At 44.2% G+C, this 24414-nt stretch overlaps 1 protein-coding gene across 1 annotated transcript in view; it reads right to left on the bottom strand.

The window, feature by feature from the left end:
* The window catches only part of LOC118836312 (Golgi integral membrane protein 4-like), a 47918-nt gene extending 27183 nt beyond the window's left edge, over positions 1–20735 (bottom strand). The window contains exon 1 of the mRNA XM_036743642.1: positions 20568–20735. Within this exon, the coding sequence (XP_036599537.1) occupies positions 20568–20735 (168 nt within the window). The remainder of the gene's footprint in view (positions 1–20567) is intronic.
* Between the last annotated feature and the right edge of the window lie 3679 nt (positions 20736–24414).

Below are 24414 nucleotides of genomic sequence, written 5' to 3'. Positions count from 1 at the left end.
CGCAGTTCCCTGACCATCATCCACCACTGCCAATGTTTACTCTTTCATTCATTCCTTCATTCTGAAACAACCCAAGTTCCATGCATTGGGTATGGGTGGGAGTCGAGGGGGCCCTGTGATCAGTGCCACTGTGGGCAATGGGGCATGCCCTCAAGGGCAGTGAGCCAGGCCTACTTTGGGAAGTCCCTCATCCTGCCTGGCACGGAAGCTGCAGTGCCCTCCTGCCCCCTGCTCCTGCACTGCTCTCCCTCTCCCAATTCCTCGCTTCCTTAAAAGCTCAGCTAAGGGGCCATCTCCTCCATGAGGCTCTCCCTGATCCCTGTGGCTGCTTGGCCCTCCTGCCTCCAAATTACTTTGTACTCACTGAGTATACATTTTGTATCTACTCACATATGTATTTGTTGTTTGCCTCCATACTGGAACGTCAATTCCTCGATGACAAGGTCCATTATACTTTTTCTCTGTCTCTGCACCACCTAACCCAGTGCCTAGCATACAGAAGGGGCTTAATAATTGTTTGTCCATTGATTGATTGATCCCTCCCATGGAGTAGGATTATCTCAGTCCTCGCTCAGGGGTATGCTGGAGCCAGGTCAAACTGGGCGGAGTGTTAAATTTTTAGTGTGGCCATTTACCCCTCAGAAATCACAAATGCTAAGAATCAGGGTTTGATTTGTTAATTGTCTAGACCTAAGGCAGTGATGGCAAAAATGTTAATAATTCAGGTCCACCTTAAAAGTATGTCATCCCTACCAGTTGTTAAACATTTGCCAGCACATCGCTGCCCCCACCCCGAAAGTTATACTGTATACCTTATCTCCTAGTGCTTTAAAACAAACTGGTATTAGGTGGCATCCCAGAACCTTCATACCCTTCATACACACACACACACATACACATGTCTTCTTCACGCACAACCATCGCTGAGGTGCATGGAGAGGGCCCCCAACTTTCCAGCAGGGGGCGCGCTCCAAAGAGAAGGAAGGAGACATTCAAGAAGAACCCAAGTGATTTCTTCTGGAAGTTGAAACATTGTGCCCATGCTCCTCCTGTTTGCGCCACAAGGGGTCTTTGAGCTTACCTCTTTGAGGTAACAGTTATGTCCTGCCCAGTAACATTGTACATATTTAGCCAGAAATAACCTCCTGGATTAAAGTCAGGAATGTACAGGCGCTACTGGAAGACGTCAGCTGCTCGGCGGCCTTGGACTATGGTGTTGGCCAGGATGGCGCACTTGGGCAGTCCCTGCTTCCAGGAAGGCTGAGCTGGGGGAGAGATCAACTGAACGTGGGGGTTCTGAGCTGTAGGAGAGCTGAAGCTTATTGGTGTTGGCATGGGGTGGGGAGGGACCATTAGGCTGCCTAAGGGGCAGGGGGAAAGCAGACCAAAGCTCCTGGGCTAGTCAGAATTAGAACTGGCTGAAGCATCTCCAGCCTGGATCATAGGGAGGATGCACAGGGCAAAGGAGAGAAGAAGGGAGGGGGAAAGGAGGGAAGAAAGGAAACAGGGAGGAGGGAGGGCATGAAAAAGGAAAGAAATAGAAGAGGGAAGAAGGGAGGTCAAAAAGGAAAAAAAGGGAGGGAGGGAGGAAAGGAGGGAAGGAAAAAGGGAGGAATGAAAAAGAGAGGGAGGAAAAGAGGGAGGGAGGAGAGAGAAAGAAAGAAAAGGAAAGAAAGAATGAAGGAAAGAAGACATGGTGGCACCATGCTGGTCTGAAAAACTCTCCTTAAAGCTTCATAAAATAAAAAAATCTGTAACCTGAGTCCCAAAGTCCATTGGTATGGGAGTTTCTTCTCACTGGTGGAGATGAATGTCCTGCCCTGTGTGAGGGCTGGGAGGAATAGTCAAGACTGGGAGCCCTTCATATCTCTTGAGGCTTTAAGGCTTCTTCAAATTGTCTTCCAGGGGCAGAATCTATTCAGACTTTGGGTGCTTCTGGCTTCTGGACAGAAGACAGAAGATGCCAATCTCTCTTCAGGTTGATGAGAAGATGCTGACATGAGAGGAGTGAGCAGGTTCCGTCATGTCTCTGTCCTCAGCTTGCAACACCAAAGGTTTGTGGGAACTTCCCCTTGGCTGTGCTCTGGGACTCCATCTGTTGGTCGGGCCAAGTAACCTTGCTCCCAATGGGAAAGCTCCTTCACTATATATTGTCTGGCCCATATCCTCATAGGTGCACTTTCTCTGACTTCTATTTTGCTACTGATTTGGATAAATGGGTTTCTTGGCTAAGGGCTATGTATATTCATTACAGAACTGGTATTTGGTGAGAAAGGGGTCAAGCCTTGGGGACAAAGCTTGGGGTCCTACTTCCCCCCAATAATGAACAGTGACCACAAAGCTTGAACCTGAAAAACTTATCCCCTATACAAATAATATTTAAGGGAGCAGAAAGGTATAATTCTAATACTCCTCTCTCTGAGGAGAGCAGAGTGGCCAGTCTTCTGGCCCCAATCCTTTGCTTCTGCTCCTGGCAGGAACTGAAGTCTCCCTTGGAAAAACATTGGGGGAGAAGAGGCTGGAGATGTCTATTCTGCCTCCCCCTGAGCCACACAGACACACCCATGCTACATGCAGGGGACACCCCTCAAAACACAAGGGCCAACACAAATGTCAATAACCAATCTGAGTCCCTGCCTCATTCTGGGCCTCAGTTACCTCATCTGTAAAAATGAAGAAGCCTGGACTCCATGACCAGGTCAGATCTATGATCCTATACTTCTCTACCCAATGCTTCCTCACCAGGATGTAACTGGAGGGTCTCACTGACACCTCTTGACGCTGTACTTCTCAGGATGGTCCCCTGGCTCCTGAGGCTACTCCTCTTCCCTTAGCCTATGAAATACTGGAGCCACAAGACAAATGTGCCTGAGGAGCAGCTCCCAAAGATTCAAGTCTTGGTCTTTGTGAGCCTCTAAAGCGGCAGAGACAATGGGAAGGCAATGCACTTGGGAAAGGTGCCAGTGTTTCTGGTTCTGGCCCTCTGCTCTTCCTGAGGACAGCAAGGAAGCCACCAGTTTTTCCTAACCTGCTCTCCGTCGCGCCCCCACCCCACCCCACTCCCATTGCCCCCTTGAGCAATTCCCTGCAACATCCCTTTCTAGGAAAGAGCCAAAGGACAGGCTGGGGTTTGTTGGACTGGTCTGCATTTCCTCCACCGACTCCACCAGGGAAGACCTCAGCCAGGTCTGGTTGGAGGGAGGACCACGCAAGGCTTGGTCTCTGACCACAGGGGATATGTCTTGGTGACCAGGTTGATTCAATTCGGCAACTTTCTGTCAAACACCCGTCACATGTTAGGAACGAAAAATGAGGCTGTCTCTGCCCTCAGCGAGCTTATGTTTTACTAGCAAGATACAATATGGACACAGAAAAGTAAATACAAGGTATTCCTTTACAGAAGCAGAGCCCTAATAACTGGAAGAATTTGGGTGGGCTATTAGCAAAAGTCTCTTTTTATAAAATAAATGTTAATTGACATCTTTTGTTTTCGCATTGACTAAATCTCCCCCCTCCCCATCTCGTCACCCCTCCCCCCAGAGAGCCATTCCACGTAACAACGACTTTTTTCCCCAACATTTCTTAAAGAACGGCCATGGAGTGCCCAGATTGAATGGATAAAGTCTTATAAGACAGATTTGGCAATAAATAAATAAATGAATCGATAAATTAATAAATAAAAGATATTGCTAAAACCTTGTTTTAAAAAGCCACCCAAACAACCTAGAATTGTCAGGGTCACAAAAATGTGACCATCTTGAGAGCAAAGGCTATTTTGAAAGCCTTTCTTTGTATGGTATAAGCTGTCAACGTCTTAACCAACAGGCTGCAGATTGCTCCCCAGCCTTATCTCTAAGCATGAAGAGTCAGGAGTGAGCGGGATGGAATGAGGTCATTCCTTTCTGTGAAATCGGCTCAAATGACCACAGCACATAAAACATGGAGCATCTTTTTAGGACCTTGGAATAGGCTTCTGACATGTGCGATCACATGAGCTTTGCCAAAGCCCTGTGAAGGAGGGTGCTGCCAGCCAGCTGGGGATTGCCTCCAGATTGTCAGAGGTGGCATTTGAATCTAGATCTTCCTGATTCCAAGTCCAGCACTTTCTCTGCTGAACCACCCAACTGACAATCTGCTAAAACCTCTAGACTCCTTCTCAGAATGATGTTTTCAAATGTGTAAAATAAAATAAAATACATAGTATTACAAAGGAAACTGATTATATCAAAATACAGTTATTAAAATATGTTTTCAGAAAATTCATGAGCCCCAGGTTAAGGAGATTGTGTAGTTCAATTTTCTCATTTTGCAGATAGGGAAACTGTGGCCCAGTGAGGTTGAGTGACCTGCCCAAAGTCATACAGGCAGCAAACAGCAGAGACAGAATTCAAAGTCTGGCCCTCTCACTCCCCATCCAGCCCTCTTTCTACTGCCCCCCAATCCCTTCTGTAGCCTTAATAAACAATCTCTCTGGAATTATGATTTTTCAAATATGTGGGGACACAGTTTTGATTAGTAAAACACTGATTCATTCCCAAAACTCCTGGAATCCATAGCTACTTTTTGTCATCTTATATTTTATTTCTGCGTCAATGTGAATTTTGAGAATCGTGGGAAGCCTTATATGAACTGATACAAAGTGAAGGCAGCAGAACCAGTAAAACAATAGACACAATCACAACAATGTAAATGGAAGGAAAAACCACAAAATAATTGAAAATGGATGCTGTCAAAGGGTAGTGACCAAGCTTGGTCCCAACAATGGGATGTAAGAAAGCACCTCTCTCAGCTTCTTTGTGGGGGAGGGGGAGACAATGGGTGTGGAACACTAAGTATAATGTCAGACTTTCTAGATGTATTTGTTAGGCACTGCACTTTTTTCTCTAATTGACAGAAAAATAAAGGTACCTATAAAACTGACTAAAAAACCCAAACATTTATTTTAAAAACCCATCCTTCACCAATAGAGCCATATTGGGAGGACCAAGGAAAATGTAAGACCTTTTCTTGGGGTAGATGAGTGAATAGGTGATAGCAAAGAGAAGACAAGGCCACTCAGTCCTTACTTGTTTCTGTGTCCCTGTGAAGAAGAATGACCTTTATTTACTTTGGAAGGGATGAGACAAAAGTGAATAACAGGGAATTAATCAGTAAGGAGATATTCAGGGAGCACCAGCTACCCTTGGTGACTTCCAGTCCCCTGTCCTGCCCCCAGTGAACTACATTCTTGGACCCGGAAAGACCTAGCAGCTGTGAGGATTGAACCACTGTCAATAATCTCCAAAAAATAATGAAAAAATGTGGGAGGCACCACGAGACTGGAGGAGGGCAAATGCTGTCCTGCTTTTCAAAGAAGGAAAATGAACCAAGGCTGCCAACTATGGGCAACTTCAATGCTGAGAAAACTCTAGACCAGGTCATTAGAGAGAGGGTTGGAGAATCCCCGGAAAGAGGGGCAGTGGTGAGCAAGAGGCAGCAGGGCCTCTTCCAGAAGAGGTCATGGCAATGGGGATTTATATGAAACTGGAAAAGTTTCGCCCAAACAAACCTTGAGCAGTTTCCGAGGAAGCTGAGAAGACCTCTATGAATGGATTCTGACTGGAGGAAAACTCCGATGACAGCTTGGAAAGACTTTAGAACTCTAATTAATGAATTCGAAACCACAAATCCAGAGGCCTCGAGAGCCCCTCTTCCCCTCTCCCGCTGCCTCCCACTTCTGGCCACAAGGTGAGCTTGAAATCCAGAGTGAGATAAACATTTTTGGACACGACCAATGTGAGAATTGGCTCCACTGGACTATGTGAGTTTGGTTTCACTGGTCAGTTAGGCAGGTAGGGGGAACAACAGAAGAGAGAGAGATCATTGCTTGTAAATAAACAAATAAACTTTAAGAAATAACGCGTCATCCCAGCTAACTCTCTTGTTTTCAGACAAGTTTACTGAGCTGGTAGATGAGGGGAATGCCGTGCGTATAATTTGTCTAGATTTTACCAAAGCTTTTGATAAAGTATCTCCTATTATTCTTATGGAGAAGATGGAGAGAAATGGAGGAGACAGCAAGACAATTGGATGGATTCAGGAGGGTTTGGATGACTGGATTTGAAGAGTAAATGTTAAGAGTTCAATGTCAGTGAGGCCAGAGGGCTCCAGTAGAGTGCTGCAGGACTCTGGGCTTCACATTTTGGTTAATGACTTGGATAAAGACAAAGGTAGTGCACTAACCAAATGTGCAGAGGACCCCAAGCTGGGAGGGGTGGGCTACACACTCAGTCAAGAGCCAGGATCCAAGAGGATCTACATATGCCAAAGAATTGGTTTGATTCTAACAAGATCAAATTCAGTTGGGATACATGTCAAGTCCTCTACTTGGGCCCAAACACTCAACTTCACAAGCAAGGATGGAGGAGGTGGGGCAGGGGGAGATGGTTAGTCAGCAGCTGTTCTGAAAAAGATCTGAGGGTCTTAGTGAGTTGGAAGCTTATTAGGATTCAGCAGTCAAAAGAGCGAATGACCTTTGGGCTGCATTAAGAAGGGCTGTGCACAGCCTTCTAGGAAGAGAGAAATGTACTCTGCCCTTGTCAGACCTTCTCTCCACTACTGTGTTCTCTTCTGGGCAACCAAACCTGAAGACAAAAATTGATGAAGTAAAGAATGGTCAGAGGAGAGCAGCCAGGCTGATGAAGGGCCTGGAGTTCCCATCAGATGAGGAGTAGCTAAAGAAAATGGGAATGTTTGGCCTGGAGACGAAAGGACTCCAAAGTCATAGCACAGCTGTCTGCAAGTCTCTGGAGGGCTGTCATGTGGAGACTTATTCCATTTGGCCTCAAAGGGCCAAAGAACCAGCAGCAATGGCAGAAAGCTGCAAAGAAGCAAATTTAGGCTCAATATTAGGAAAAACCTCCAAACTATGAGAGCTATTCCAAACTGGAATGTGCTGTCTGTCTCAAAAGGTGGTTGTTGGGTATGCAAAAGCAGGGATTCCTTTCCTATGTAAATTGGACTAGACCAGGGCTGGGGAACCTGTGAGGCAGCAGGTTCCCCTCCCCTGGACTAGACTCTCCAAGTCTATGATATTAAGAGAGCCTGACAAGTGTTTGGGCTTTTTGTTGTTTTTTTTTTCATATCACACCTTACTAATATCACTTGTGCTGATTTCATATGGCCTCAGATTTTTGTCCATCACCCATTGTTTTCATAGGAATCATACCTTTAATCTTTTTCTAACTAAAACAAAATTGTGTTCGTGTAACTTACCTAAAATGTACCAACTTGAGATTTCCTTTTGTGTTTTGCCCACGGAACATCCATCCTCTGTGTGGAAATGTCATCAGCTGAAGAACTGGCATTGCTTTTTCGTTGTGGATATATCTTGAAGGAAGTGCTCCTCCTTCTCAGAACTGGTATTACCTTGATTTTTTGAGAAAAAAAGTCCATGTGTGAATCCAAGAAATGGATCTTGAGTCAGATCTCATAACTTTACAACAGTGACTTACTGATAAACATTTAACAAGTGGCTCTCCAGAGAGTAAGGGGGAATGTGCGCAGGACATACTTTTAAGTGGAATCTGCATTATTAACATTTTCTTCATCACTTTTTTAAGTGTAGACAATCAACAAAACAATAAATCAAGCCCTGAATATTAATGTTCACACTAAAATTTAACAACAGGCTCTCTGGTATCTGGCTCCAGTATACCCCATCTTTATTGGTTTTGAAAAAACCACCAACAATTTCTTGATAATTTTCTGCCTGGTAGAAAGATTTGGATATTGCACAAGCCTCAGGTTAATCCTTGATATATTTGTTAAACAAAAATAGCAATCTGTTGAATGGCCGATTCTTTTCTCTCCAAATCCTGGGAACCACAATTGGCACAGGATAAGATCCATGCAGCCATCTATTTAGTGGCCTAATACAAATCAGTGAGGGGTCCAAGGCGTACACTGAGCACTTATTATGCACTCAAACTAGAATTCATCTGCTTGCCTCACCATGGAAGTAACGTTTCATCTCTGAGACTTAAAAATGAGCTTACCAAATACCTAGTGAAAACCACTCAGATGAGGGGCACACTTAGGAGGCATACTGAGATGGGAGGTAAGGAAGAGCAGCATCTATCTACAAAGCACCAAATACTTAGCTAAACAGTTAGTAACCATTTGCCCAATGGCATCCTGCACACAACAGATCAGAAGACAGTGTGGCCGTGTGACTGAACATATGTGAATGCACAGTGTGGCCTGTGTGATCTCAGCATGTCACCGAAGCTCGATGGGCCTCATCTCCCTCATCTATAAATAAGGGGTGTGGACCAGATGGCCTCTAAGGTCCCTAATTGAAGATGCTTTCTCCCAGACTACCCTCCCACACAGCACATAAGCTGAGGCTTCACCCAGCACACAAGAATAAGCCATTTAGAGACTTCTTACTTCCATGCCTTTTCCCTCCCCACCAACTAAACAAACTTTATTCATAATGCATAATTCATACAAAAATTAGCGTGTCACTCAGTAGCAGCAGGTGATACAGAAATTGTTTGTATTTTTAAATTTAGCATCAAAATTACATTGAAAACACTAAGAATCTCTGAAAGATAACATGTGTTGAAGACTATAGCGAGACTATCCCAAGTGTGTGGTGACAGTTCTCCAACATTTTTGAGGCTGTAAAGAGGTCTGTTTTCACGTGACAGAGCACCTGTCTTTGGGTTTCAGAGAGAGAACAGGATATAAGGAGAAGGAATGAACCCCAGCCACAAGGATCTCACTTGGCTGGGCAGTCAGACCTCCTGGGAGGAAGCTGAAAGCATGGTGTGGGGGGGTGGGGGGAGGCTTGGCCCACATGCCAGGGAAGGGCGGTTCTTGTGGCTTCCTTACCATGGTTTCACCACTATTCTCTGCCAGTTCCTGGGGCCTGAGGAGGAGAAAGAGGGATAGAACAGTTTGGTAAAGGCCATGGCCAGAGGCCCAGGGAGACACTCACATCAAATAGTCGGAGCAAGAGATGTCTGAGCTTCCCTAACAGGCTCAGCCAGAGGCAGTTCACACTGAGCTCATGTTTCATATCAATAATCCCGCTTTGGTTTTGAAAAGAGAATTTCCACATTCTCTTAGCACTGCAAGCCATCTGGGGGATTGGTCAGGCTAGGGATCTTCAACTTAGAATCTGTGGGGAGGCAAGGTCTAACCAGGATTGTACTATGCAGTAGGCATAGAATGAATGAGCAAGAAAGCAACCAACTTTCAGGGCCCTCAGGTATCCTTTGGTAATAGCACAGCTGTCTTCTCAGAGGAACAGTGGCCTTCCTCCCAGATGTTTGTGTTTTACAGAAGCTGCAGGTTCAAGATGTGTGAGGAGCCTAGCAAAGAGAGCATACATGGATTGGAAAAAGCTGAACTGACTTCTGCAGCATGGAGCCTGGAAGAAGGCAAGATGGCAGCTGAGCCTTTCCACACACATGATCTTCCCCCACATTGGGAACACCATTCCAGAGGGCAACCCCTTCACCCAGCAGCTATCACTGCCCAAATGAGATCCTTCTGGACCAAATGAAAACTCCAATCTCTCTGATGCTATGGGGGAGAGGACCAGTGACCAGGGGAAGGGACCAGAGAGACAAAGAGACTTAGGGTTGGAAAGCCAAGGCAGATACCAAAGGGGCTTGTGGTAAACTGAGATGGTAAACTGGCCCAAGGTGGTGCTGCTAAAACAGAGACACTGACATGATCTAATTATCTTTTTATGTTAATTTAATTGGACCGGCCATGATCAAGTACTGGAGTTTGGTGGAGACAGTACTATCTCAGGAGTTATAGGACCTGGGCTTGAATACTGTCTCTGACACCTGGGTAAGCCCTTTGACCTCTCCAGAACTCAATTTCTTCTTTTGTAAAATAAGGGGGTTGGACTAGATGACCTCTACAGACTCTTCCAGCTCTAAATCCACCCAAATGGAGGTTTAAGAATGAAATTCAAAACAGTAAGCAAGTGAAAGAACAAATCATAGGAACAATAATTATGTGAAAGAAAATGATAATGAGGAAATTGCATATCTAAATTCTTGAAATGCAGCTACAGCAACAAGCAAAGAGGAAATCATATCTAATAATGTAATCACCCACCCCCAACCCAGACCAATGCCTTGTCATGGTGGAGGGGCTTGTGTAGCTCAATGAAACTATGAGCTATGCTATGCAGGGTTACCCAAGACAGAGAGGTCACAGTTAAGAGTTCTGACAAAAGGTGATTCACTGGAGAAGGAAATGGCCAACCACTCCAGTATCTTTGCCAAAAAAACCCCATGGGCAGTATTAAATGATAAAAGAGATGATGTTGGAAGATGAGCCCCTCAGATTGGAAGGTGTCCAACATGCTACTGGGGAAGAGCAGAGGACAACTACAGGTATCTCCAGAAAGAATGAAGCAACTGGGCCAAAGGAAAGGAAGCTCAGCCACAGATGCACCTGGTGACAGAAGGAAAGTCTGATGCTGTGAAGGTCAATATTGCATAAGACCCTGGAACATAAGATCTATGAACCAAGGTTCGCTGGCTATGGTCAAACAGGAGATGGAAAGACTAAACATCGACATCCGGGGTATCATTGAACTTAAATGGATGGCAATGGGTGAATTTAATTCAGGAGTTCATTGCATATACTACTAAGGGCAAAAATCCCTTAGAAGAAATGGAGTAGCCCTCATGGTCAATAAAAGGGGAGAAAAGCAGTACTGGGGTATAATCTCAAAAATGAAGCAGGGCAGAGACTAATGGAGTTTTGTCAAGATTACTCGCTGGTCATAGCAAACACTCTTCCAACAACTCGAAAGATGACTATACATGGATATCACAGGATGGTCAATATAGAAATAAGATTAATTGTATATTTTGCAGCCAAAGGTGGAGAACCTCTATATACTCAATTAAAACAAGACCTGGAGTTGACTGTGGCTCAGCTTAAATTGAAGAAAGGAGGGAAAATCATCAGACCACACAGGTATGTCTCAAATACGAAGTGGAAGTGATAGATAGACTTAAGGTAGATAGATAGATAGACTTCAGCTCTGGTACCAGGGGTGCCCGAGGAAATACGGACAGAGGTTTGCAATATTATACAGGAGACAATAACAAAAAACATTCCAAAGACAAAGAAGAGCAAGAAAGCAAAATGGCTGTCTAATGAGGCTTTACAAATAGCTAAGGAAAGTGAAAGGTAAAAGAGAAAGGGAATGAAATACCCAACTGAATGCAGATTTCCAGAGAATAGGAGGAGAGATGAGGTTTTATTAAGTGAGCAATGCAAAGAGATACAAGAAAACAATAGCGTGGAAAAGACAAGAGATCTCTTCAGGAAAAAAAAGACAAAAATGGTAGGGACTTAACAGAAGCAGAAGAGATTAAGAAGAGGTGGTAAGAACGCACAAAAGAACTGTACAAGATACAAGAACTATACAATATAACAATACACAAGAAAGATGTTAACATTACCAGTAACCACCATGGTGTGAGCCAGACATCCTGGGGAGTGAAGTCAAGTGGTCCTTAGGAAGCACTGCTAACAGTAAGATTAGTGGGGGTGATGGAATTCCAGCTGAACTATTTAAAATCCTAAAACACGATGCTGTTCAAGTGCCGCACTCAGTATGCCAGCAAATCTGGAATATTCAACAGCGGCCACTGGATTGGAAGGGATCGGTTTACATCCCAATCCTAAAGAAGGGCAATGCCAAGGAATGTTCAAATTACCAAACAATTGCATTCATTTCACATGATGTGAGGTTGAACTTGAGATTCTGCAAGCCAGGCTTCTGCAACAAATAAACAGAATTACCAGACGAGCAGGCTGGTTTTCAAAGAGGACCAGGAACTAGAGACCAAATTGCCAGCATTTGCTGGATTATGGAGAAAGCAAGGGGGTTCCAGAAAAACCTCTTCACTGACTACAGTAAAGCCTTTGACTGTGGATCGCAACAAAATGTGTCAAGTCCTTAAAGAGAATGGAGTACCAAATCATCTCATTTGTCTCCTGAGGAACCTATGTGTAGGCCAAGAAGCAACAATTAGAATTGAACATGGAACAACTACTGATTTAAGTTTGAAAAAGGAGAATGACAAAGCTGTATATTGTCACCTTATTTAACTTATATGCTGAGTTCATCATGGGAAATGTCAAGCTGGATGAATCAAAAGCTGGGATTATGGTGGCTGGGAGAAATACCCACAATCTCTGACATGGAAATGATACCACTCTGGTGGTAGAAAGTGAAGACTTTAAAAGCCTCTTGATGACAGTGAAAGAATAGAGTGTAAAAGCTGGCCTGAAGTTTAACATAAAAAACCAAAAAACCCTAATATCTTGCGACTGGTCCCACCACTTCCTGGCAAATAGAGGAGGAAAAATGGAAGCAGTGTCAGATTTTATTTTCTTGGGTTCAAAGATCACAGCAGACAGCAACTTCAGCCATGAAATTAAAAGACGTTTGTTCCTTAGAAGGAATGCTATGGCAAATCTGGACAACATACTAAAAAAAAAAGAGCTCTATCGCCTTGCTGCCAAAGGTTCATATAGTCGAAAGTTATGGTTTTTCTAGTAGTAATGTGTGGCTGTGAGAACTGGCCTATAAGGAAAGCTGAGCACTGAAGAATCAACACTTTCAAATTGTGATGCTAGAGAAGACATTTGGAGGCCCTTGGACAGCAAGGAGATCAAATCGGTCAATACTTAAAGAAATTAATTAAGGCTATTCACAAATACTGAAGCTTAAATCCTTTGGCCACATAATGAGAAGATGGGACTCACTGGAAAAGACTCTGATGTGGGGAAAGATTGAAGGCAGAAGGAAAAGGGGATGGCAGAAGGTGAGATGGATAAATAGCATCATAGAAGCAATGAACATGAGCTTGGGCAGCCTTTGAGAGACCATGGAGGATAGAAGGGTCTGACATGCTATGGTCCATGGTGTCATGAAGAGTCAGACATGACTGAACAACAACAAAGTAATCGCAAAAGAGGAGATATTAACCCCCACCCCAAAATCTCTAGAAATTATAAATGAAATTAAAAGCTTTTTCCTTAAAAAGACTAATAAAATGGATAAACTTTGTACCAGTGTGATTAAAAAGAGGGCAGAAAATCAAATAACAAACATCAAATATCAAGTGAGATCATAATAAAAACAGAAGAAATAAAAAAATTATCAGAACCAACCATGCATAGTTACATGGTAATAAAACCAAGAACACAAAAGAAATATAACTTTACATCGATGGTCTTGGTGGCTTCCTTACCATGGTTTCACCACTATTCTCTGCCATTTCATTTTTCTTGTATTCCAGTGTTGGTTGTGAATTTGTGAGCTTTGAGAAGTTAGAAGAGATCCCAGAGGTCCAGCAGCAGAGAGCCCTGAGAAGTCACCTGCCTGACCCAACCCAGCAGGGGATTGACTGGGTCATACAAGCAAAATATAATTTATCAAATCCAAACATCAAGGAATGGACTTGGTGGAAATGTTTTCCAGGCTCCTCTCTGAATTTGAGTCCACCCTCCCCAAGAACTGAGGGAGGAGCGGAGAAAGTGCTCCTGGTTTCAGGGGTGTTAGACTTTGGTTCTTGGTATATCTTTGCAGTAAATGACCCTCTCTAAAAGCCAATTGATGTTAATGAGCTATCAATCTGAAGAAGACATCAATGGGTTAAATTATCACTAATCAATCACAATGATATTGAAGAGGATACACCAGAATGGGGGCTTGAGCCAAGAGCATTAGAAGAAATACCCAAGCCCCTCAAGGATACCCCTAGAACCCTGAGGGGGAGATGTAGGCAAGCTCTGGGGACCCAACTTGCCAGTGGAAAGGGAGTTGGGATTAGAAATCCCAGACTAAAAGTGTTAAAAAGTAGAAGAGAGAGGAAGGGAATAAGCACTTGTTAGCACCTACTACGTGCCAGGCATTCTACTAAGCACTTTATAAATATTATCTCATTTCATCCTTAAAACAACCCCTGAGGGGTGCTGCTATTATGTGTATTTTACAGTGGAAGAAACTGAGGCACACAGAGGTTAAATGACTTGCCCAGGGTCACACAGCTAGTAAGTATCTGAGGGTGGATTTGAACTCAGATCTTCCTGCCTCCAGGACCAGCACTCCATCCACTCTGTCTCCTCGCTGCCAGTAGAACATAAGCTTCTTCAGGACAGGGGCTGTTTCTATTATTATTATGAATTATCATTATTATCATCATCATTATTATCCTTACAGCCTAGCACAGAGCCAAGGACATGACTTGTGCATTATCATCACCATCACTAGCGTTTATACGGTGTTTGAAAATTTGCAAAGGGTTTTTCATGCTATCTCATTTGAGGGATATGGGAATGAGGGGCCATTATTATCCCCATGATACAGTTGAGACAAACAGGGGTGAAGGTTCACACAGCTCATGTGACTTACAGTATTGATTATGATAAATAAATGCAGGTTGGATGGGAATGCTGGATGCAGGACACAGCATCCTCTGACCTTTTATGTTTCTCTTAGAAATGAACACACATTTCCAGGTTGGATCCTGTGTGTTTCCTGCTAACTCAACCATAGAAAATAGTCTTCTGTGCTATGTAGACAGAACACTGATCCTCCTGGCAGAGCAGCCTGTCTGCTCAAAAGGGCGGCTCACAGGACTCTAGTTCTTTCTCACGCAGGAACAATCAACAGGGCCCAGCTGCAAGCATCTGCATTCTGCTTGTGGCTGCTCTGTTCAGCAGAGCCTCTGCTCCCGGGGCATAATTTAAAGGCTTTGCTTCTCCAACAGAGCCCACACAGGCTGCTGAGGGGACCCATTCAGAACATTCCCTCCCCAGCTTTGTGTGCCGCTGCCGGGGCCCAGCTAGCTCTCCCCCACCCCCACCGAACCCCACCTCTTAACTCGAACAATTCGCAGGAAGCACAGTGGGAGACTATTGGCAAGATGATCAATCTGTGATCTCACTGCCACAAGAGATGTGGAAATAGATGAAGACAGTTTGCCCTGGGCACAATCAGTGACAGGGAATATATTGTCTTTCTACTTGGAGATGAAGAGAGCAGGTTCTGGGAAGAATGACAATGAGGAGGAGTAAGGAACTTTATCCCAGTTTCAGCTTGCCTGTCTCTATTCTCCAGCCAGGAAAATGATAAATGACCCTGTCCAAACATGCAAGGAAACATTTGCCCAGGATTAGAATACAAATAACTCCTGGGTTTCTCAGGGAAAATTCAATAAGGGGAAGGAAAGGGGTGGCTCAACCTCCCCCAGCTTTCCAGACAGGCTACCTGGTGACAGGATAGAGAGCTGAAATGTAAAAATTATGACAGATCACAGGAAGACAGGAACTGATATTTAAGAGCTGGGAGGGGCAGCAGAGACTGTCGAGTCCATACCCCCTCCCCTTTTATGAATTAGGAAGCTGAGACCCAGAGAGGTCACCAGTGACTTACCCAAGGTCACATAGTTAATAGATGGAAAAAGGAGAATTCTAATCCAGCACCCTATCAACCATGCTGCTTCAGCATATACATTAATTTCACGTCAGACATCTCATTTCATCCCTGTAAAAGTCCTGTGAAGTGGATACTGTGGATATTATTGTGTGTTGTTGTTGTTGTGTTTGTCCTTCATTTTCAAAGAGGACTGTGACGTCAGAGAGATGATGACGTGACTTGCAGCTGACTTTGATTTGAGTGAAAGAGGGCTGTGCAAGGTCACCAGCCTCACTTTCTCCTCCAGAGCCATCTGGGTCCAGTGACTAGGTATTCATCAGGATGACTAGAGATGCGATGGGAGACCCCGGCCCTCTTAGGCTAAGGCCTTTTAGCTTATTCACTTATTAGCCTCATTTGAAAGATGAGGCTCAGAAAAGCGAAATGATTTATGCAAATACAGAAGTGGCAGAGCCTGGATTAGAACCCAGGACCTTTGACTCCAAACTGGGTCCTTTTCCCACTGTACCAATTCCATTGAAGGAAAAGAGCCAGAGTGTATAAAACCAAACACAGTGAAACCTAGACAAGAGTCAGGGCAGGAGGGACTCATAAGACACCCATGCCCACTCCTAGACCCAGAGGGGCTAATACACATACACTTACCCTCTCCCTCTCCACTAGGGGGAGTTCTTAGCTCTGGCCACACATGCACAGACCAGGTTCAGTCCCACGGCGGAGGGACATGGCCCCCAAAGAGAGTGATCAAGGCCCTTTTCTTCTTGCATTTACACCCCTACCCCAGAGCCATAGGGGAAGAAATAAAATCATTTAAGATCAAATTTGCTTCATGTTAAGGGTCTTCCCAAAAAGGGGAATTTAGAAAGGTATTCAATGACAGTTTTATGGGGGAGGGAAACAATAAAGGACCTATGAGGAAAGACACCAACTACATCCAGAGAAAGAACTGATAAATAGAAATATGTATAGAATAATTTTATATATATATATATGTATATATTTATATCTAATGGTAGCAATCTCAGGGGAGAAGGAAAAAAGAAGTTTACATGATAATTTTGTTATATATTTGAATGGGATAGCAAATTGTGCATAGTAGATTTGCAGTTTCATGTACAATCATCTTTTTATTATACTATGTTATGGAAATGCTTGTTTTATTCCATAAATCAAAAATAAAAATTTGTAAAAGGTACTTAATGTCCAGTGTACATCAGGTATGAGACCTGTTACTTATTTCCTGCACGCACAGGAAATGCTAAAGAATACAAAAAGGTCACAAACCAGCATTAACCAAAAAAAAAAAAACAAGAAACAAAACAAAACAAAAAACTCCTTAAATCAGGAACTTATAACCACAGTTATATTCTCCAAGGAGACTGTTACTCAAAACATGAAGCATTTTGTGGGATGTGGGATGAATCAGCATTTCTCTGCCAAAACCAACCCCTCAGGGCCCTATCTCTTGACAAGCCAGTAAGAAAAGGGCTAAACCTCTCACTGGTGGTCATCTCCAAGGAGGGCTGGACAGACATGCCAGAGGCTCCTCCCAAAGGGCACCCAGCACCTGAAGAGAACCTGGAGGATCCCAAACTTTAGAACCCACAAAGCAACCTTCAAAGCTGAAAACAACCAGCTCAGGATCACAGGCTCAGGCATCAATACTCAGGAAAGAAACAGAAGAGGAGAGGAATTCCCAACCCTAGGTACACCTGGGCTAGAAGTCAGGAGACTGACGCCCTGCCCCCTGGGAGAAACTTAAAGAGACCATACATTGAGCAAAAGGGAAGAGCACAGTGCGAGACTATGATCTCCTTTCTGCTGTATCAGCTTTTTACCAGATTCAGTCCCCACCCAACTGCTGCTCTGGTGGGAAGCAGCAGGACCAAGGGACTACGCAGGGTTCACTTCATCCCCCCAAGGTGCCAATCCTTTCAGGGTGGAGCTGTGCATGCCCCCAAAGGTTGTCAGGACACATTCCAGGGGATAGACCATGCAGCTCATTCCCACGTAGGCTCCATAGGGTGCAAGCCGACCCAGCTCCTGCTATATAAGCAAGAATTTACCAAACACCAATGCTCAACACTGGACAACTATGTGAACTCCTGTTCTGGGTCCTTTGGGGCATCCAGGGTTCCTATCCTCCAATGGCTTAAAATTGATCCAGCCAGATGAGAAGCAAGCAAAGTAACAAGCAGCTCAGTGATGGGTTTGAATCCTGGCTCGGTCACTTACTACCTTCGTGACCTTGGACAAGTGATAGAAGCTCCCCAGACCTCACTGGCCTCACCTGGAAAGTGCTTTGAAGGTCCCAATCTGGTCTGAATCTATATTCCCAAAATCCTGTGATGTGAGATTGCTCGCTCCCTTCAGCCTTACATTTTGTGATTACAAAGCCAATGTTCACAGATTGAGCCAACAGCAAATTTATATTCTCCAATCTCAAGTGGACAAACATTCTGTTCTTCCCTAATCAGTTTGCTATCCCACTCCCCACAAGGACTGTTCCAAACCCTCTCATCTTTCCTCAAGTTTCTCAAGGCACCCCCTCCCCAGACCCTTTTACCCAAGAACCTTTCCTCAAATTTCATTGAAAAAAACAGAGGCGTTTCTCCAAGAGTTCTCTCTTCTCCCTCCCTCCTCATCTCATGTTATTCAGGCATCGTCCCCCACCATCTCCTGCACTCCAGTCTCAGATGAAGTCATGGCCCTTCCCTTTGCCAAAGCCAAGCATCTATCATGGAACCTTCTGGATCTTAACATCTGCACAGGAGCCTTCCAGCTGGAGGCAAGCCCTTTAAATGTGCAGCTGTGCTACGATACAAATACTTTTTTGTTATCAAGTCAGTCTGTTAATCATCAAGCATTTATTAAGAGCCTACTGTATGCTTGGTGATAACAAAGATAAAACATTACCTCCCCTCAAGGAACTTGCATTCTAATAGGAGGAACAACATAGAATATATACAAGACGAACACAAGGTGGTCTGGGGAAAGAGGATACCAGCAGCTGGAAGAGGAGGCCAGGGGGTCTTGTCTCTATAGCATAATCCATTGTGCCACTGTGAAGACATGATTTACCATGGAGAAGCATCTGCAAAAACCTCCCTTTTCCCCTCCCTTGTTCACAACAAGGATATGGGCAGTCCATTTTCCAAAAGGTTTTAGAGAGATGGTAAAGTTGGCATATAGGGTGGATTTCTCAGTCACATTTTTTTGTCTGTTTTCTTAGAACACTGATCTCTCTTTGCTCTTTTGGCACATGTTGACACTTGAAGTCAGAGTGCCTTTCACGCCGTGTCACTTCTAGCACAGGTGGCTCTCATCTTCGGTCAGATCCAGCTGCTCTTCCTGACATCATCCTCCCAAATGTGGTTTCTATTTCCTCATATCATCTACCCCACCGTGGGGTGTCCCCCAAGGCTTTGTCCTGGACCTTCTTCCCTTTTCCCTCTATAGTGTCTTGGTGAGCTCGTCAGTTCCCATGGATTCAATATCTCTAGAGATGATATCAAGATCTCTCTATCCAGCCACAGGGTCTCTCTTGAGATCTCTTTTAACAGCAGCCACACTCGGGATTGGGAAAGAGGAGTCTCAGAGCCTGGGCTGCTCCAAATTTAGACCATTCAAAGTAGATCTTAGTATCTTTTTCTCTCAACCCTTCCCCTCCTCCCAACCTCTCAATTTCTATCAAGTACACTCCCATTTTTCCAGTCATTCCCATTCTCCACAGTGGATTCCTCCCTCACACTCCTTTACCCCATGTATCAGGCTTTTACCTTCTCTCCTGTGGATTATTGCAATGACTTCTTACTCAGCCTCCATACCTCAAATCTCTCACTCTCTCCAATCCATTCTGCACACACTAGCCAAAGTGATATTTGTAAAGCACAGATCTGACCGCCTCATTTCTCTCCTCAATAAATTACAGGAGCTCCCTATTCAAGGACAGCTAGGTGGTCCAGTGGATAGAGCACAGAGCCTGGTGTCAAGAAGATCTGAGATCAAACCCAGCCTCAGATACTTACTAGCTATGTGTCCCTAAGCAAGTCACTTAACCCAGTTTGCCTCAGTTTCCCCATCTGTAAAATGAGCTGGAGAAGGAAATGGCAAACCACTCTAGTATCTTTACCAAGAAAACCCCAAATGGGGTCACACAGAATCTTAACAACAAACCATTACCTCTGATTACCCTATTACCTCTTGGATCAAATATAAACTCCTTTGTTTGGCATTTAAAACTCTTTACAACCTGGCTCCAACTTTCCTTTCCAGGCTTATTATATACATTATTTCTCTTTAAACGCTGTATATTCCAAATCGGCCTGTTACATACAACATTCTATCTCAGGTCTTCATACCTTTGCACTGGCTTGCCCCTATGCCTGCGATGTTCTCTCTTATCATTCCTACCTCTTAGAATCCCTAGTTCAGCCCAAATAAGTTTCTTCCCAAAGCCTTTCATGATGCCCTCAGTGGCTAGCTAGTACCTCCCCTCCCCAAACTGAACTGCATATGCGCACATTCCCTTTCTCTTGTTTCTTTGTGTGCCTAGCATGATGCAAGGCACCAGTAAGCGCTTAATTAATGCCTGGTGATTAAGTAGCTACTATATGTAGACCGACGCCAGTGCAAGGCTAGGCGAGGCGGAAAGGGGCATTCTGGCTCAAAGCCAGTCCCCACTAGCTCGCTGCCTGAGCAGCCCCCGCACGCAGCAGCCTGGGAATACTTCCAACGCTATGTAAATGATATGCAAATAAGCCGGGGACTTTAATGCAGATGGATCCGACCCACTCCCGGCAGGTGGGAGGGAGCTTCCTATTCCTTTCCTGACTTTCCTCGGTCCGTTTATTTGTCTTACCTGTGCCCATCCTTCCCTGAATGTCGAGCCCACGAGCTTCATCAGGGACCAGCACACGGATCGCCAGGGAATTTAGAGCGCATCCGTCACCATAGCAACGTCCCCGCCCCCTCCCGGAGTTGGGACTTAGAAAGCCTTAAGTACGCATGCGCCAGAACAAAACAGAGTCTGCGCAAAACGACCAGCCGGTCGTAAACAGCCTCTTGGCCCCACCCCTCAATTGGGCGGTACGCCCACTTCCGGGGCGTTCTCTTGCGCCACCGTCCCTCCGCTTGCTCCCATAGTCTTTCGCATTGGGGACGGTGTCCCCTGCCGGAGCTGGGCATGCTGCGTGCACAGCAACTCATGCATAAGGACCGTCGCAGGCCTCAAATACCGGCTGCCAGGAATAAAGACCATCGCCGCGGAGTAGAGCGTTGTGATGACGTCACCGGATGGTATCCGGCCCCTGGAGGATGATTGGCCAAAGGCCTCAGGGGGCGGGGTTTAGCTAGAAAAGCGTTCCCGCTGAAGCCTACAGGGAATTGCTCTAGACTCCGCCCATGGGGCGGGGCGCGGTGGAGTAGGAGAAGCCACCCCCTACCTCAGTTTTTCCATTTCTCCCCACCCTCACTCACCCCACAGTGAGAGGCAGCTTCGACGGAGGTTCAAATCCTACTTCAAACACTGTGTGACTCTGAGCAAGTCTCTTAATCTCTGTGCCTCAGTTTCCTTCCGTGTAAAATGAGGGTCTTAAGCGCGGCGGCCTCTAAGGATTTCTTCCAGCTCTGAGTCTAAGATGTAGAGATTCGTAAGAGTCCAATTCAGGTTTATCTTCCCTCCTCCGAAGAGCTAGAGAGCAGATAAAATGTCTAAAGAACAGCAATGACCATCAATTAATCGTCCAAGCTGATAATGTCTATACAGGGCTTTGTAAATCTTAAAAGTTCCGGGTAAACGCCAGCTGTTTGGCTGGCATCTGCCCAACTGTGTCGATGTTAGAGAACCTCCTAAATGTGATTCATAATTACCCAAATTTATAGCACAGGGCCCCGCACACAGTAAGCACTTAATAAATGCTTATTGACTTGACTCCAAGGAGTTGGATCTATCATCCACCCACAAAAAACCAAGTGTACGAAATACCCGTCATCCAGACTGTGATTATACAGCTTGAGGGACAGTCCACTGAACTGGCCCATCTATAAAGGCACCTATGGATGAGCCGGACCTAGAAATGAACAGGAGGAGAGTGGGCTGGAACATAACGGAAAAGCATTTATTAAGCCCTTACTATATGCACTGTGCCAAGCACTGATGTGACCCCTGCTTCTAGCGTCTATCTCAGAGACTTCAGAGACTGCTATTGTAGCTTTAAGAGCCAGATGAGAGCTAAAAATAGAATGTCACAAAAAGCAGTTTATGATGGCAGTTTAAAAAAAATCAGTAGGAAAATGATTTGATATGAAGAAATTCCCCCTCTAGAGTCAGGGAGAGGGTGTGTGTGTGTGTGTGTGTGTGTGTGTGTGTGTGTGTGTGTGTGTTTTATCTGTGATCCACAAGGCTCCTTGAAAAGTCTGTGGAAGACACAGAGAGGCAGAAGGTAATCTTCATCAGAATGGTTGTAACTGACATGCTGTTAGAAAGAAACCTAACAAATTGAATTTTCTGAAAAGGCTCTGAGGCAAGTATAGGATATTTTGGAAATTCTTCCCCCTGCAGTCATTACAGTGAATTCAAAAAGAAAGGATTAATTCTGAGAAGAAACAGGAGGCTTGAGACTTGAACTACTGTCTAGAGTGAGCAGAATATTTGAGACTGAGTTTATAGGTAAATGAAGAGGAGTCACCTTCTGTGATATTGAGGGTTCAAGGGTAGGCAGGTTGTGATATTGGCCATGGCCCAAATGTTGTGGAGTTATATGTGTCTATATCTGTTAAATAAATTGTATCTATTCAGCAATTTTAATATTTAATTGTTGATGAATATTTACTGCTGGGAAAGTTTTCTCCATTTCATTAAATAATTAATATTTAATGAACTGGAGTAGTGGCTCAAGATTGCAAGTTTATTAATGAGAAATGCATTATCCAATCATAACCTAGATTGATAGAGGGTAAAAGCAAGTCCATAGCAATGAATGTTGAGTGGCAGGATGACCTTCGGGGTATGGTGCCCAAGACCTGAGAGAAATTATTATTTCTGCCTTATATTAATAACCAATTATTGAATTAGTACTAAAGTTTTTTCCCTTCCTATTTCCTCATTCTCTACTAGGTCAAATCAACATCTGAAGAATAGATGTAATAATGACCCTCTTCAATCTTTCTCCTCAGTCTTGTTCAGACCCCATCCAAATGGGAAAGTTTAGATCTGGGCTATCTCTACCAGGCTGCTAAGGGAGATGGTTGTCAAGGTGGTGGTGAGGATGGTCTGACTTGCCTGGAACATCCTGTCTCTCCTTCAAGGTGCTTGCTTCAGCTAAGCTCATTTGCCTGCTCTATATGTGGTAGTTGGTGAGGTAGCTGGTTCCTTCTCCATAAAAGTTACTTCCCCAGGGAAGGTATAAAAAGAACACTAGAAAGGAAGACAGTCAAAGTAAAATAATACTAAATGCCTTCATCCAGCCCAGGACTGTGCAAAAAGACAACCAAGAAAGAAAACAGGAACCAAGAGCCCATTGGCAGTCTAGGGAAAGACCCTCCAGAGAGACTTGAAGCCTCTCTCACCCCTGACATCCAATCAGCTCTCAAGGGGAAGCTCCAGGGGAGCTAGAAGTTGGCAGAGACCTGACCACAATAGAAATCCATCCAAGGGGGCGGGAGGGTGTGGAAATCTACAGCTTCATGTCAAAGATGTTCCAGGGGGGCCTGAAGTATTCTGAGGACATTGGTGGGGGATGGGGTAGGCAGGGCTGAAGACTGATGCTCTCCAACCTAGAATGATCCGGGGCAGAAAGTGTCAGCTTCGAGGCAGGTGGAAAGGCCTGTAGGTCCTTAGTGTGGTGCAGGAGGGCTGATGGCAAGGCTAAGGATTTCTAAATTCTCCTTTTTCTCACCCATTTTCTAGGTTAATTAGATAGTAGACACCTTACATTTTCTTGTGTTTTCTCAGTCTTGATTTTGTTGGAATATTTCTTGTTCTTGCCTAGACTCTCTGACTTCTGATTGTTCCAGTCTAATTTTCAGTGAGTCTTCTACCTGGAAAAAGTTTTCCAACTTTTAGTCTAAGTCTAAGCTATACTCCTTTCAATTCTTTCCTCCAAAGCTCCTATATCACTTATGATTCCATTTTTTGTCTTTTACTCCATTTTTCCCAGTCATTCTTGGAGTTCTTGTGGCCAAGTCATTTTTTTTCTGAGTATCTACTTGTACTTCTTTCTTTTTAAAATGAGTTTTTATTGCTATCTTTCGGTTTTATATCATTCAAATTTCCTCCTGTATCCCCTTTTCCCTTAGAGAAAGTCATCCCCAAGAACAAATAATTTTTTTAAAAAAAGAAAAGAAAAAGAGGAAGATGAAATTTTTTTTGGCAAAACTAATCAATACACTGGGGTGGAGGGCAGGATGTGACAATGTATGCAATATTCCACAGCTGTGGGCACCCCACATCTTTTTTTAAAATTATTTATTTATTTTTAGTTTTTAACATTCATTTCCATAAGATTTTGAGTTTTGAATTTTCTCCCCCTCCTTCCCCTTCTCCCTCCCCAAGATGGCGTGCAATCTGATTTGGGTTCTACTTACATATTTTTCTTATACATACTTATACAACATATTTTCACATTAGTCATGATGTAAAGAAGAATTAGAACTGATGGGAGGAACCATGAGAAAAAAGAAACAAAACAAAACAAGAAATGAAAAGGAGAGCAAATAGTATGCTTCCGTCCGCATTCAGACTCCAAAGTTCTTTCTTTGGATGTGGATAGCATTTTCCATCATGAGTCTTTTGGAATTGTCTTAAACCCTTTCATTGCTGAGAAGGGTTAAGTCTATCAAGGTCAGTCATTGCACAGTGTGGCTGTTACTGAGTACAATGTTCTCCTGGTTCTGCTCACTTTACTGAGCATCAGTTCATATAAATCATTCCAGGTTTT

The sequence above is a fragment of the Trichosurus vulpecula genome, chromosome 2, assembly GCF_011100635.1.
Source record: "Trichosurus vulpecula isolate mTriVul1 chromosome 2, mTriVul1.pri, whole genome shotgun sequence".
NCBI lineage: Eukaryota > Metazoa > Chordata > Mammalia > Diprotodontia > Phalangeridae > Trichosurus > Trichosurus vulpecula.
The sequence above is the reverse complement of the archived record's forward strand: the minus strand, read 5'-3'. Positions and strand labels throughout refer to the sequence as shown.